The sequence below is a fragment of the Haplochromis burtoni genome, unplaced genomic scaffold (assembly GCF_018398535.1).
Source record: "Haplochromis burtoni strain Fernald_Lab_line unplaced genomic scaffold, NCSU_Asbu1 Contig_92, whole genome shotgun sequence".
Lineage (NCBI taxonomy): Eukaryota > Metazoa > Chordata > Actinopteri > Cichliformes > Cichlidae > Haplochromis > Haplochromis burtoni.
The window spans coordinates 1,135,296-1,150,896 of record NW_024582453.1 but is presented as its reverse complement, the minus strand read 5'-3'; the positions used below and the strand labels follow the sequence as shown (position 1 = coordinate 1,150,896).

At 39.1% G+C, this 15,601-nt stretch overlaps 1 protein-coding gene across 1 annotated transcript in view; it reads left to right on the top strand.

Moving 5' to 3' along the window:
* LOC102306532 (regulator of G-protein signaling 6) overlaps positions 1-15,601 on the top strand; it is a 108,176-nt gene that overhangs the window by 87,000 nt on the left and 5,575 nt on the right. Inside the window, exons 4-14 of the mRNA XM_042222722.1 lie at positions 1,447-1,497; positions 2,305-2,411; positions 4,514-4,565; positions 5,960-6,024; positions 6,273-6,349; positions 7,287-7,368; positions 7,486-7,560; positions 7,796-7,897; positions 8,304-8,365; positions 10,343-10,453; positions 13,642-13,767. Coding sequence (XP_042078656.1) covers positions 1,447-1,497; positions 2,305-2,411; positions 4,514-4,565; positions 5,960-6,024; positions 6,273-6,349; positions 7,287-7,368; positions 7,486-7,560; positions 7,796-7,897; positions 8,304-8,365; positions 10,343-10,453; positions 13,642-13,767 — 910 coding nt within the window. The remainder of the gene's footprint in view (positions 1-1,446; positions 1,498-2,304; positions 2,412-4,513; positions 4,566-5,959; positions 6,025-6,272; positions 6,350-7,286; positions 7,369-7,485; positions 7,561-7,795; positions 7,898-8,303; positions 8,366-10,342; positions 10,454-13,641; positions 13,768-15,601) is intronic.

The following is a 15,601-nucleotide window of genomic DNA, read 5'->3' as shown; positions in this document are numbered from 1 at the left end:
ACCCCAGTCTTTGCATTAATGGAAGATGCACACCCAATATGCAATAAGCAGAGCATATCAATAAACACAATTACCCCAGCGGCTGATGGATATGCAGAACAGTATCTCTCAAATGTTTGCAGCTGAGTGCTGAAGGCTAAGAAACTAATAACTGATGAAGAAATTAAACATCACCTCACTAAGGAAAGTAGAAGATATTCTAATTCCACTCTATGGGATCACATTTAAAATCTTTTATATTTATATTCAAACGAATACCACTGTTTTGTGAAATAGTTGAAACATTTGAGATTTTGTTTTCTGTTAGAGGGAAAAATACTGATAAGCTAACCTAGTTTTTAGCATGCAGAAAGCCTTTGATTATGCATTATGTCTTATGCATTTTTTTTTATCATCATTCTATTACCTTTAGGTTTTGTTTTGGAAGTGTAAATTGGGGCACTTGTATATTTACACTCATTGGCCACTTTGTTAGTTACACCTGTTCAGTGCATTTAGGCATGTAGGTTGGAGGTTCAAACAGAGCATCCAAATAGGGAAGAAAGATTATTTAACTGGCCTTGAACATGGTGGTTGGTGTCAGATGGGCTGCTCTGAATATTTTGGAAACTGATTTACTGGGATTTCCAACTCAAACATCTAGTTTTATATTGAGTGGTCCAAACCTAAGAATGGTCAGATTGCTTCAAGCTGACATAAAGGCAGCCATAACTCAAATAACCACTTTTTCCATGACCAGCATATGAAGCAGATGAGCTACAGCAGCAGAAGACCATACTGAATGGCACTACTGCCAGCTAAAAACAGGAAATTGAGGCTACAATTGATGCAGGGTTTGACAACAGAAGATGAAAGAAATGTTGCCTGATCTGATATTTTTTTGGCTCACTATAGTCCATTACTACCAAGCGAGCATTGCATTGTTGCTGTCAACATCCATCCCTGTATTTCCACACAGTACCCATGTTCTTTCAGTTGGATAATATACCATAGTACAAAGCTCAAATCTCTCAAACTGGTTTCTTGGTCATGGTTAACATTACATTTTACTTAAATGGCCTACAGTTGCCAATTCTCTATCTAAAAGATCTGGATGTGTAGCTGACAAATCTGCAGCAATTGCAAAATGTTATCATGACTTTATTGGACCACGATCTCTGAGGAATGTTTCCCACACCTTGTTACATCTATGGCACTAAAAATCAAGGCAGTTCTGAAGGTGAAAGCTACTCCAACCAGTTACTAGCAAGGGGTAACTACTAAAATGACTGTTGAGTGTATATTTTGCCCCAACAATGGAAGCCCCCTTGTTTTGTTTTTTGTGTCCTTCTATCCTGCCCCCCCGGGCTGCTGTATGTTTAATCCCAAATCTATATCTTTCAGTACATTATTGTAAACACACCATGTATTGCAGCTATTTATCTATCCTCATCTGATCTGATACAGGTGCAGATATTGTACAGTGGCTGATGAAGAATCTGTCCATTGAGGATCCAGGTATGTTTTTAAAATGGGAAAGCAGAGTGTACTCTGCTGAATGAATTCTAAATGCCACAACCTCCCATGATAGCAGAACAGCAGGATTTATTTATAAAAAGCATGCACACTATATAATAAGAAATACAGGGGTGTGTCTATCTTTATGATAGGTTTTTGAACAATTGCCTGCAATAAATGCTTACAATGAAGAGATGTTTATAGTGAGCAGGTGCATTGTTGTTCAGAAGACCTAACTACAAAAACTTGGCAATAATCTGTAGAAAACATTTACAAGTTAATACTATAGAGAAAACATACCAAACAGGAAAAGAGGCAACTAGGTTGTTTTTTTAACAAACAGAATTTGTTTTATATTTGTTGTTTCGTTGGCCTGACCTAAAGCCTGGTGGTGGGAGAGCAGTGTTTATTGTTGGTACAATAGCCCACGGCCTGGACAGTGAATCAGTCACTGAGTCATCCATGTACATCCCAACCACCTCTGATTCCCATAGTCCTAGCAGAAAGCCACTTTAAACAGACTAACAAACAAAACAAAGGTTCAACAAGCTGTGTTGATATATTTGCATTTCTTAAAATGCTCCACTTCAAAAAATATTCCAGGGATGGTATACTTGGCAGGTGATTCATAGTTTTGTATTAATGTAATGTTACAAAATATCAGTTCCATGACTGTCATATTTGATCTCATTGTCTAGATGTTGTTTCAACCAACTTAATTCTATCCATACTGCAATGTAAATACTGTCTGCAATGCTGAGGAATCTACTGTAATCTATTTATCTCTTTATTCTGCTCCTTTTACAGCTGAGGCGATGCACATTGGGAGTTTAATTGCAGCTCAGGGGTACTTTTTCCCAATCTCAGACCATGTCCTTACCCTGAAAGACGATGGAACTTTCTACCGCTTCCAGGTGAGCGGACACACCAAATGGTTAAAAACACAGAGAAGGCTATAGGAGGTATGGCCACATTTAATTATTAGCAAACTCAAGATTTATACCTGATGTGAAGCTTAATGAGAAACGTGACAATCAGCATTTAGATACTTCATGGTTAATTCTAGGTTAGTGTCTTGTTTTGATAAATATCGTAAAATTATTTTCTGTATAGACGAGTGAAAAATTCAAGTGAGTAAGTAAGGGATTGAACCACTATATGAAACTGGATAGCTAATGATTACCTGAAACTCTGAATTTACAGAAAATGTCAAATTTTTGTGAAACATCTATCGTCCGATAATGATACAGTTATCGGACTATAGATGTTTTATATCAGGATATGAGGTTTTGGTCATATTGCACAGCCCTACATAGCCCCTGGAATCCCTGGGTCGCGCAAACCCGTCCACCACAATAAGGTAGCGACTCGCGGAGGAGGACCCGGGGCAAACCCAGGACACATTGGAGAGATTATATCTCTTGGCTGGCCTGGGAAAGCCTTGGTGTTCCCCCGGACAAGCTGGAGGAGGTGGCTGGGGAGAGGGAGGTCTGGGCTTCTCTGCTTGGGCTGCTGCCCCCACGAACCAGCCCTGGATAAGCGGAAGAAAATGGATGGATGGATGTTACTTTTGATAGCTATTCTTAACATGGTGGAAAAATTGTGGCACATTCAGATAGCTTTTGAAATGTAGATATAGTAAGTTTCGAGTACCGGCTCTTTATTGTCAATAGATGAAAATAGTTTTTCTTTAATGTTCCCTTTTATGTTCCCTTTTATGTTCCCTTTTGTGCCAGACATGACTCTCACACTAATGCCTTCTTCATTCTGTGTAATTGTAAGAGATAATAAAAAACCTCCAGCAAGTTTAATCTAGCTGTGGGGTCGCCTACAATATCCCAATCAGCCACTGACGATTACTTGCTTCGTTATAGAAGCACTGGGGCCCTGTCCACTACAGTTTCTTCAGTACTATGTTGGGATCCTGTGACCCTATTAAAAATGGATGGTGAGCTGTTAAAATATTCATCAAGAGCTCAGAGGAAGCAGGTCTGGGTCCGGGCCAAATAGGCAGCTACCAGAATCTTTACAGGGACATGTAGTGTAGCAGCCCACACTACAATTAGAGACTCATATCAAAGAACAAAAAAAATAAAGTAAGGCTGACATTTTGTGCCTCCTTCACTGTTCACAGATAAGGCAGTGGCATTAAGCTTGCATATTAATTATGCCAGACTGAAGTCTCTAATTAAAGAAAGGAAACCATGTTTTCAAATTCCTCATTTGTGAATGCAAAAGCAGCATGTGGTGCGATTAGAATGATTTCTATGTAGCATCTTCTTCCTATACATACTGCAGTTACAGGATTGAATCTCCAGTGAAGCCAGAAGAGCAGTTTAATTAAACCAACAGTGCACATTAGGTTATTTGACCTTGGTTCTCCTCCTTCAAAGTGAAGTGGAATAAAAGAGGGGAGGAGGAGGAGGTCTATTTGCTGTAGCCGAAAGAGCTTCATAAAGATAATCACCACTCATTAGCATTTCCTTTTGGAGGCAAATCAAGTGCAAGATAAAGAGAAACACAGGGCAGAAAAATCACAATTATGTAATATCTCTTCTCAATGAAAATACTACAGATGGTTTGGACTTGTTTAACAGTTTTACGTAGTTTTTTGTCAAATACAGAACCTGTCCTGTCTGTTCCTTGCCTGGCGGCTTATTGTTCTGTTTTCTGACTGTTTACTTCCCAGCTGTCATTCTTTTATTGTTTTCTGCAATACTTTTCCATGAGTAATAGCCCCCTGGGGTGTTGCAGAGGTGTGAAAAGTTTTAGAAGTTGGCTGCTCTGAATCTCTCCTGCCCTGATAATAAAAAATATTTTGATTGGTGAAGCAAGACAATCATGTGCTCCACTGTGTCTCAGAGGCAAACAGCTATCTTGTAAAGGTCATCATCATCACTCCAGTTTTGTCAAATAGTTTTGACTCATAAATCGTGACCTGGGAGGTTCAGGGAACAATCAGCAGCAATTCAGCATCACTTTTGATTTTCACATTTCTACTTTGTTTTGTCCTCAGGCGCCATATTTCTGGCCGTCCAACTGCTGGGAGCCTGAGAACACAGACTATGGTGAGAAACTTCAAGGAATATCTTGACATTTTGTGGTTTTTGATTGTCCTTTAAGTTTTAAAGAGCAATGCTTTAGTCATAAGATTAATTAAATGGATTAGAAATAGTATACGTGGGTTGGAAACAGTAATATAGCATCACTGCATGGAACGAAACCTGCTAGTGTTATACTGAATTTAAGGTGAAACTAATGCTTTCTGTGGTCCCGGTCTCTAATCTAATTTACAACAGCTGCTTCTGAGGTATTATGTAAAGTGCAAACTACACCTCCAACATTAGCAGGGTATGAATAACCATCAATAATAGCTGAGGGATAAGATATGGATCTTATCAATCTACATCTGATCTTGAAGCAAAACCTTTGGAAAAACATGTTTTCTGACTGCCTTTTTATTAGCAGCAGAAAGATTATAACTGGATAATTTATCTAACTTTTGTCTGTCAGCTCAACTCTGAACAAGCTTTATGCAGCAAAAGCTAGACCGCGTAGCTTAAAAAGTGATTATAACAAGCAGACACCAATTAAATATCCCACTGTAGGGAATATTAATAAGTAACTAATGTGGGGATGCCTGCAGTCAGCTGAGCCTGACCAAGTAACATGGATGAGTGACAAATTGTTTCTTCCACAGAAAACGCTGCATCCAGATAAAGAGAATCAACTTTATGCATTAATTTCAATATGTCATAATATTCTTATTAATTGATGAAAACTACATATTTTCATGTCATAATGTCTCACCAAGACACAGAGTTTTAACCTTTATTTGTTTATTTTTATTGAGGTGATATAACCGTGCTATTCTTTTCAATACAGTGTTTCATTTCAAGTCTTGACTATGTAGATTTTTTTCCAATTTTTCTGATCTGAAGAAAGATGAAGCAACCGTAAACAGATGAGAAGGCATAAGCCTGCAATTTATAACTAAAGCTCAACAAACTCCCACTGAGCAAAGCACTGAAGCCCAGTAAGCACTGTACTTTTAGTTGAGGAGGCGAACAGCTGACATGATTAGTCAATCACTGTTCCACTTCCTGCCCTTCATCCTTTCAGACACAGCCATGACTGGAGTTTTTGGTTTGGGAGTTCAGGGACTCTTAAAACTGCCTCATAATCCCAATGGTGGGCAGGCAGCTTGAGAGGGATTGTAAGGCAAGGCAAGGCAAGGCAAGGCAAGTTTATTTGTATAGCACAATTCAACAACAAGGTGATTCAAAGTGCTTTACAGAGACATTAGAAACAAGAACAAATAAAAAGCATGATTTGTAGTCCATGTAAAATGGGTGGTGAGGAGAGGTGGGTTGCACAGAGAGTGAGAGATGAGCACAGATGAGTGAAAAGGAGGAACAGGGATGTCTCTGTGATTAATTCTTTCTCTCTCTTTCTCCTTCAGCTATTTACCTGTGCAAGCGGACCATGCAGAACAAGACGAGGCTGGAGCTGGCAGATTATGAGGCTGTGAGTGTTGAACTGTTGCTCTAAGCTATTAGTCCAAGTATTGATCAGTGCGTCAAGCTCTGGGACCAAAAAAATACAGCCTCTTAAAGGTCAGACAGGCGTGTGTCTGTGATGGCATGAAATCTAAATTACTTCTTGGAGCAGACTCAAACTTTAAAACTGTCAAATGTATTTAACAGTATTTTTTTTCCCCAACTATTGTTTTTCCTTGTTGACTTTTGATAATGTTTCTCTCTCATTTCTAACAGGAGAACCTGGCCAGGCTGCAGAGAGCTTTTGCCAGGAAGTGGGAGTTTATCTACATGCAGGCTGAGGCCCAGGTCAAGTAAGTGTGATCTGTTACCAAGGCAACACATGAAACTGCAGTGCATGCACTGATGTCATTCACACTCAAGGTAAAAGACAAGCAATCATGAGAAGTGAGCATTTGTACGTGTGGTTTTGTGTAAGATTACCGCTGTGAGATTAGGATTGACGTGTCTACAGGTGTGTTTCACATCAGATGCTCTTTAAACCAACAAACATAGGCAATACTTACTTGTAACACATGGAAATTCGAAAATGGAAGAAGAGTGGAGACTGTACACACTGCTCTGTTTTCCACCATCCTTTGCCAGCCTTCTTTTGATTATGAATCCACAGTTACATCAGTCTGAGGGATGTTAAAGGGAAAGCTGTAATTTCCAAAATGTTCCCAAAATCTTTGTGAAATAAAGTGAACTGCTATTATTACATTTGCTTCCATGTTTTGGTTCCAGGTATATATGACCAGCATTTCTAATCTGATCATGATTCACGAAACTAGTATTAAAGTGTTTTCTAATTTTTCTTCTTTTTCTAAATAAGTAACAATGTGGAAGTCTAGCACATAAACAAACATAATCCACGTTGCCAGGGGTCAAAGACTTTAGATGCAAAGTAGCAATTCCTTAAAATTATTAAGTTAAAAGTTAAAGTCATAACCTATTAAACATTATGAAGATCAACAAATTATACAATTGTTATTCTTATTATTCTTGAAGCCTGTTAGACAATTTTAAATGCTTTTTTAACTCACGGTGAATATTCTTAATTTTTAAATTAATTTCTTTTTGAAAAAAATGAAATGTAGGTATCAAAAAACTGGAAGTACCCAAGTACCTGGAATAACACAGAGTTACACAGTATGTGGATGCAGACAGTGTGTATGAAGCTAGAGTACACTGTAGACTGAGTCTGTTCTGAGCCTCATTATTGTTAAAAAACACTGCTCTATTCTGCAGGATTGACAGGAAAAAGGATAAAATTGAAAGGAAGATCCTGGACAGCCAAGAGAGAGCTTTCTGGGATGTCCACAGACCTGTGGTAAGTCTCACATACACACTTCCTGTCTATGTGAGATTATAGCCACCCACCTAATCCGCATTCTCAAATAGTGCTGATGCAATGACATTGTTTTCCTTGGGGTGTTTTTTTCTGCAGCCTGGATGTGTTAACACCACAGAGATGGACATCAGGAAATGTAGACGCATGAAGAATCCTCACAGAGTTAAGAAGGTAAAACCTTAGCTGTCAACTTTGTGACAGGAATCTTTTTAAAGAGATTTTTTAAAATATACCCCATGCAACAAGTTTATTCCTTTTTTTAAAAAATTTTTGTAAGTTGTGTTAAAATTCATGTCCCTTGCATTTTTCAAACAACATAACATATCATTTCCCACACTGCAAGAAAATAAGTGTACCTTCTAATACTTACCCACTTCTCCTCTCTCATCATGGTTGAATGGCCCAGTCGGTGTATGGTGTGATAGAGGAGGGAACACAGTCTCAGAGTCCCATACACACTCCTTTACACCACTGCAGGAAAGGCACCAAGGAGGATGTAGAAAAGGAGGTAAAAATCAGTTCAAATGTTGACAAAATTATAAGCCATCATTAGAGAAGATGTCAGTGTTTTGTGCTCTTTCTGCTTTTAACGCCACAAGCACTGGATTTCACAGCCGCAGGCCAATTACAGAGAAGATTGGCAGACATTGTAACGCATTTTGTGCGGTGCCCACCTTGTCAAATCTTTTCAAATCTGCTGGATTGTTTTCTCGCACAAACAGTAATTATGAGAAATGGTAGCACTAACAGTATTGCCGATTGACATAGACACTGCCAGCTGACTCAACAAGCTCCTTTTCATTTATTTCTGTTACAGGTATTTGCTAGCTCTAGTTGAGATCATGCAATCAGATTCAAAAACCTTTATATAAAAAGATTTTTTGGTATAGTTTATTGCTCATTGTCTTTTTCAGATCGTATTCCTGAATACCCAGCTAGATCGTCACTGCATGAAGATGTCCAAAGTTGCTGAAAGGTACAGGAAACTTACTTCACATACACATTTAAAATGGAGCACAGCATCATGTCCAATCTCTATCTTGTCAATCTTGTGAGGCACTCTTTGTCGCTAAGGTGCTCCGTTCCCATCTCCTGTACTCTCTGACCATCCATAATCAGACAAAGCTCTTTGCTACTGGCCTACCTTTTACTGTAACTCTCCTAGAGGAGTGGCAGACAGGGGATAATAGGTTTCTTGACACCTTATTTGGACCTGTGGAGGTTTCAGTTTGACATTCAGAAGTGGAGCCTACCAGTAAGTGTGACAAAGCTTTGACTCCAGAGTGCTGCTTTTGCTGTTTGGGTATGAAGTGGTTCACTAAGGCTGTATTTTGTCCCTGGATTTTCATGCTCAGTGTGACTATTCGATATACAGGTCTAAAGACAATGTGACATTTGGGCTCAACATGCATTTTCATTACTTTCATTCTCTTGAATTTATCAATATGATGTCACATTTTCTTTTTTTCTTTTTTTCTCTCACATGATGTCACATTTTCAAAATTTGAATAAGTATTGACCTAATAATACCATAGGATCAAGGGTTCTAGAGAGGATGTTTGGGATGTGATGTGAAATTGCACAATTTTCATTTTAAATAATTTTTGTACAATACTCCAGCCCCATAAAGTCTATGCTTTTTCCTTTAACACGTTAAGAACAAAACACTGTGTTTTTGTAGTCTTTTAAATAACTGCTCACTGTACAGTTTCAACCGTCTTGCCCTGTTTAACGATTTGAACTTCAACTGAGAACAAGTCTTTAACTACACTATGTGGACATAAGCACTGGGCCACACACAGCATTATTGTTTTCAGTCCCATTGCCAAAACTTATAATATCCTTCCAAACATTTGCAAAAGAATGGGTCACTCTCACAGAGTCACTCAATGAATTATCAAGTCAGTTCAAGAAATTCCTTTTAAAATCAACTTTATGTAATATTATTGCAAAAGGGAAGAGTTTAATTACAGATTAGGGTCGCCAAGTGCTGAGGTATTTGGTGTGTAAAAGTCACCAGTGCTCTGCTTCTAAACTTCCCCTGACATTAACAACAGCACTAAACTGTGCAGGGGAGCTTTGATTTTCATGGCTGGGCAGCTCTTGTAGGTGTCATCCTCAGGTGGACATCAAGTTTCTACTACGTTGTTGCTCATTCAGAGAACTCTGCACAGGAACATCCAAACAAACTCTGGGCTGTCTCTGTCCGTGGTCCTGATACCCTGCTTATCTTGCTCATTGCTGTTACAGAATGTACTGTATATTGTATTGAGCTTCTATAACTTCTGTTGGCCTGGTGTCTATGATTTTTATGGATCCTGGTATCCTGGTATCTGGAATTGCATTTATTTGTTAGTCAATTTAAAACTTTCTGGAATCAGCATCAAAAAATAAAAGGTCTGGAAACACATAAGTAAATGGAGTTTCTGCAGTTTTTTTGTAATTTTTATATTTTTGTTTTTCTTTTTATGTATATAGCTCATATTTTCACGTGTTGTAATATGTAAATCAAAAAGTCATATCTAGATATAATGAAGCTTTTGTACTGTAGGGTTAGAAGGATATTACTGCTGTAAAGAGAAGTTGTGTGTTTTTCCTCGCCTTCGTACAGCTTGAGGTCATCCGTTGGCAGTGCAGCGAAGTTGTAGTACATACATTTGTATGTTATTGGGGATTCTTGCATTATTGTTTAATCTGTGAGAAGGAAAATATTTTCTGCAGTGTTGCTGTTGTTGTGAAGGACATTCTGCTTCACTCTGTCTCTCACTTACCGTTTGTCTCAGACTACTCAAGACATCAGTTTCTTAATTTTACTGCAGAAAAACATGCGGTTCACTATTAACATTTACCTCAAATCATCAGCATGTCACTGCTGTCTCTAAACATATGACAAGCTAATGCCTCCTTTCCTTTGTCATGTGTGTCCATGTGTGTTGTTGCTGTTGTGTGTCAGTCTGATAGCCTACACTGAGCAGTACTTGGAGTATGACCCATTTGTGACATCACCTGAACCATCCAACCCCTGGACCAGCGATGACCCCACTTTCTGGGATTTGGAGGCTAGGTACGATCACTGTCAGTGGATATTTCAAGATATGTCTCTGCGTGCTGTTTTGTTGTTGTTTTCATAATCATGGCATTTTTAGAGGAAACTGTTTGCACTGATTATTTTAAAATAATTTCCAAACAACTTTTTCTGTTGTTGGGCTCTGTAACCTATAACCTTCCTTTTTGCCTTTTGGTGTGTAAATCTCAAAACCAATTTCACATAGAGCCCATAGGGGAAGGGAATTCTTTTCAAGGACACCTATTCAACGCTTTTTTAGGTGTGTGCAGTGTGAAAGCTCACACCGCACCCCCCTTTGCAAGTAAATATTAAACAGACCGAAACCAATCTCACAAAAGGCAAATTCAAGTGTGAACGCACTCCATGTGCTGCCCTTGATCATATAGTTCCAATTTCCAATCCAATTTTATTTATAAAGCACTTTAAAATACCCAGCACAGGAACAAAGTGCTGTACAGAAAGTAAGTTAAACAGCAAATTAAATAAATAAATCACATAAGACATAAAATTAAAATTAAAATTAAAACAGCCCTATGTTAAAAAAACAAGATAAAACAGCATCGAGTCACCTAAAAACAACTAAAATAAAATAAAAATAAATATAAAAACCAACATCTCACGTGGTGTCAAAGGCCAAAGTAAAGAGGTGGGTTTTCAAGAGTGACTTAAAAACAGGTAAAGAAGTGGCCTGTCTAATCTCTAAAGGAAGCTCATTCCACAGTTTGGGAGCTGCTACAGCAAAAGCACGATCTCCTCTAAGTTTACGCCCAGTCCTGGGTATCTTCAGGAGCAGCTGATCAGCTGACCTGAGAGAGCGGGTGGGTGTATAAGGCTGTAGCAGCTCAGAGAGATAAGATGGGGCGAGGCCATGGAGAGCTTTAAAAGTAAATAAAAGAATTTTAAAATGAATCCTAAAAGAAATGGGCAGCCAGTGAAGTGAAGCTAAAACAGGGGAAATGTGCTCAAACTTTCGAGTGCCAGTTAAAAGACGAGCTGCGGCATTTTGCACCCTCTGTAGGTGACTAATATATAATGCACTGACCCCTGACAGCTGATAGTTGCTGACAGCAGGCAAGTCCTGACAAAGTCGTTGAAGAAACGATTGTTGATGATCGGCTTTCATTCCAAAGTATTTCTTTTTGCTACTTATCAGCTTATTTTAACCCTGATTTGCAACTCAAAAATTTAAACGATCTGGATAATCAGAAATTTCACTGCACAATTCTACTAACTTAAATGCTAAATGGTCTTTGAAAACTGCTGTAACAAGCCTCATTCACATACACATAAATACAAGTGCTTTTTCCCGACATTCAAACACACTTTGTTGCACCAGGGGGCAACTTCAGTATCTTGGATAAGTTTGTAAGAATTTTTTTTGTTTTATATATAAAATAACATTTTAAAATTCCCCTCTCACCCCTGCGGGCGGTCTATCCTTCAAGCTCGGATCCTCTACCAGAGGTGCAGTAACTTAACTGTTCCTAGGACTGCGCTCTTCTAGGGCAGAGTTCTCCGATGTTGTTCCTGAGCAATGTTCCATCTAAGCTGCGCACGTGCGTAATTGCGCACTGCTGGCACAGTCTCTGCGCACAAAAAATCTGCGTTGGGCACAAAAAAAAAAATCTAACCTGACTTGGAATTAAAGTAAATACTTCTGTTTTGCAGTGTTAGTCAGTAAGTGACTGGCTGCTCCCTTATGGGATTAGAACAATGCCACCTTATCCCCAGTCCAGCCAATAATACGATTCACATTCGTATATACGCAGCTGATCAACATCGTTGACAGGCTATGAAAACCCTCCTTGCTTGGAGCTTCCTTGTCTTGATGTCAGTGGCTTCTATCTCCTCTTTTGGCCATCTTATTAGTTTGGTAGCTCAGTCCCCTCAGTTCTGACCACCTTCATCTCTAGCCCGAATGACATTCCGATGCCATTGCTGCTGGTGTGGATCAGTGAATCGATGTCCCGTTCTGGGCATACAGCTTGATGAAATCCACAGGAGGATAGCTGACAACTCAATTCCGTATCCATAGCGGGTTCAGACATATGCAGAACAGCAGTGGTCCTCCTCATGTATTGATCCATCTTAGCACACAGTCAGGTCAAGCTTCACCATGATCCTATCTTTCAGGACTCTCGCACTCAAGGAGACGGATACCAAGCAGTGCTTGGGTGGGGGGGTCATGATATCTACCCCCTGACCTGTCGTCCTGGCTCCCTGTTGCCGTAACATGTGTGTTGTACCTCGTCAGTCTCTAGCTTTGAGAACAGTCCTTTCTTCTAAATGTTGGAACACTGAGCTACTAGTTGTTTCGCTGTCAATGTGGATGTTGGGTATCAGCATGACTTCATATAGTATGGAGGGTCAAGCCTAAGACCCTTACTGGATACAGACGCCCCAGGTAGGAATCAAACTTGCGACTCACGCTCTAGAGGCGTGTAGCTGCTATACAGGCATGATTTTTTTTTCTTGTAAAGCCAAAGTGTGACTGACCGAGTACTGATCAAGCACTAATTGCTTTGGCAGAGAACTTTTGAACTAGTGACGGACATTTACAGATCACTCAGCCCAAATCAAAGAAAACACATATAAGACCGATCAAACAAATGAACTGCCTTGCTACCAAATTATTAAACATAAAGAAAAGTAGTGCTCTCAACAAGGTGCACTATGCTTGGAACTCCTGAATACGCAGGAATTCATTAGATCAGACACATGATCACTGTGCCTAATGTAGCTTAATAATTCATCTGAATTGATTAATTGCAGGATAAGAGAACATATTCCCTGCAGAGATTGTAATGATTGGATTTCAGATGAGCACTGTCATAATGCAGCTTTTCATAAACCAGTATCACATCCACATCAGACCCTTTCAGAAGTCCCAAAGATCAGGAGGATTTTGCAGTTTTAATGTCTCATCTCTATCTTCATCTTTCCTCTGTTTTCACTTTTTAGATCTGTCCACACTTTCCCAGCTGTAATTAAGTCTCAGACACTAGTTTCATTCTTTATTTTTTTTAAGGACATTGTAACTATTGTCAAAAACATATTGAAAGTAGAGTCTTGTGAATACTACAGATTTTTCAGCTTAATTTGAGGGGAAATATATATATATATATATATATATATATATAAAAATAAAACAATAAACTGCCAATCCCTATCTCCATCTTTCCCAGTAAGGAGCCCAGTCAGCAGAGGGTGAAGAAGTGGGGCTTCTCTTTGGAGGACGCCTTGAAAGATCCAGCAGGGCAGGAGCTTTTCCTCAAGTTTCTAGAATCAGAGTTTAGCTCAGAGAATCTCAGGTGAGCAAAATATATTTCAGTCATCATTGTTGTATGTTGAAGTGATATTTTCCTGCTCTTTTTAACCATGCTGTACTGAACTCAATTAATGAAGAAAGGCAAGTAGTGCACAAGCACAGATTTTGTGGTGAATTTTTAAAGGCAGCTTATTCTACATTATAACAAATCCTCTGTGCTTCATAGGATAACATTTAAGACATTCAGTTGGGCATTTGTGCAGCTCCCCTTTAACAACGTGAGGAGAGTATAAGAGTCGATCAAAAGCTTTCACTTCCATGAAAATAGGCAGAAATTATTTCTTCTTGGCAACCTCATTGTTCCAACCTACCATTTCAACCCACTTGGAACATGGAAGAGCAATCAAGTGAAGGTTTGCCAGTTTTTAGATACCTAGAACACTTAAAGAGAAGCGCACAAACCACACTAAAATTCTGCTCATCGAAATTTCAGGAAAAGAAAAGAGTATTAGAAAGGAGCAATACTGAGCTACAATGTTATGCAGATGTATCTCTTCTAGTATTTTTTTTTTTACTCTGTTGGATAAATCTAAGATAAAAACAGTTTTTGAAAGGTCTTATCACCATAAACAACAATGTTGTATCGAAGAGAAGAAAAAGATGCAGCCTTACAACTCTGATAAAAATAACAAGACTGAGCTAATGAGGTACACATCAATTTTCTTAACTGCTTATTCAATTACAAGTCATAGCAGCAGCAGTAGAGCCTGTCCCAGCTGGCTCTGCTGGGTGAGGTGCAGAGTACACAACGCGCCCTACCACAGGGCCTCTTTAAACAGACAACCACACTCCTCCTATGCATTTAAGACATAATTTAAGTTGTCGTGCCTTAAAGGAAAGATTCAAAGGGAAATAAGATTTCACAGAACTACTTTACTTCTGTCTACACATCAAAAACAGAGTTGTAGAGCACCGGCAGTAAGCATACTAAGAGAAACTGCTAGCCCGACGATCCATCACACGTCACAAAAGATTTCAAAACTCGTGTTTTTAGGCTCGTGGCAACTTTTCCTCAATCTGTCTGTTTAATTTTTAAGTCCGTGAATGTTTTTGATTTCTTTGACTTGTTCTTGTAATGGTTTACAGCTCACATTAAATACAAATTTACACACTAGGCACTGTCATATTTAGTCCCTTATGCACCTATGCAGCAATAAGTGGGTGTTTTATAGTGTGTGGGTGGGAGAGAGAGATGAGGCATCTCTGAAATCTAGTGAGAGAGACAGAAACGTGTTAGGAATAAGAGTCTGGGGATGAACTGATAGTATGGAGGTTGTTGATACTTCTGAGCCAGGGGGAGATCCACTACAGAGAAAAAACACACACACATAAGCAGGGTGAGATGCAGAGCGGGAGGGCATACACTCACATCGCTGTTCACCCTTCAGCTACGCCACCAGTCTCCTCACCTCCATCTATTGTTCTCTTCTTCTGGACCCTTAATTGCTTTTGGTTTTATGAGGGAGCTTTTGGAGGAGTGGCACAGAAAGAGAGAGTGTCAGTTATTGAGAAATAGAGAGTGAGTGAGCAAAGCACACCCCAGAGGTGCTTTGCTCTATATTGCTAAACCAGTCCACAGATCAATATAGATAGAAACTAATATTGCAGGCAGTCTGCTTCTCTGCTGCCCCTGGTATTTAACACAGTTTAAGTTTTTTCTCTGTGTCAATATTTAAAAGAAAATTATTCTCATGTGTCGTCGAGGAAAGGAGGAGAAAGTTTTAAGAGCATTTTAGAAAGAAAGAAATCAAATACATGTAAGTCAATGTTCTGGATACTGACATGTTTCGAGAAAACTATGTTTGCTTTGCAGGAAG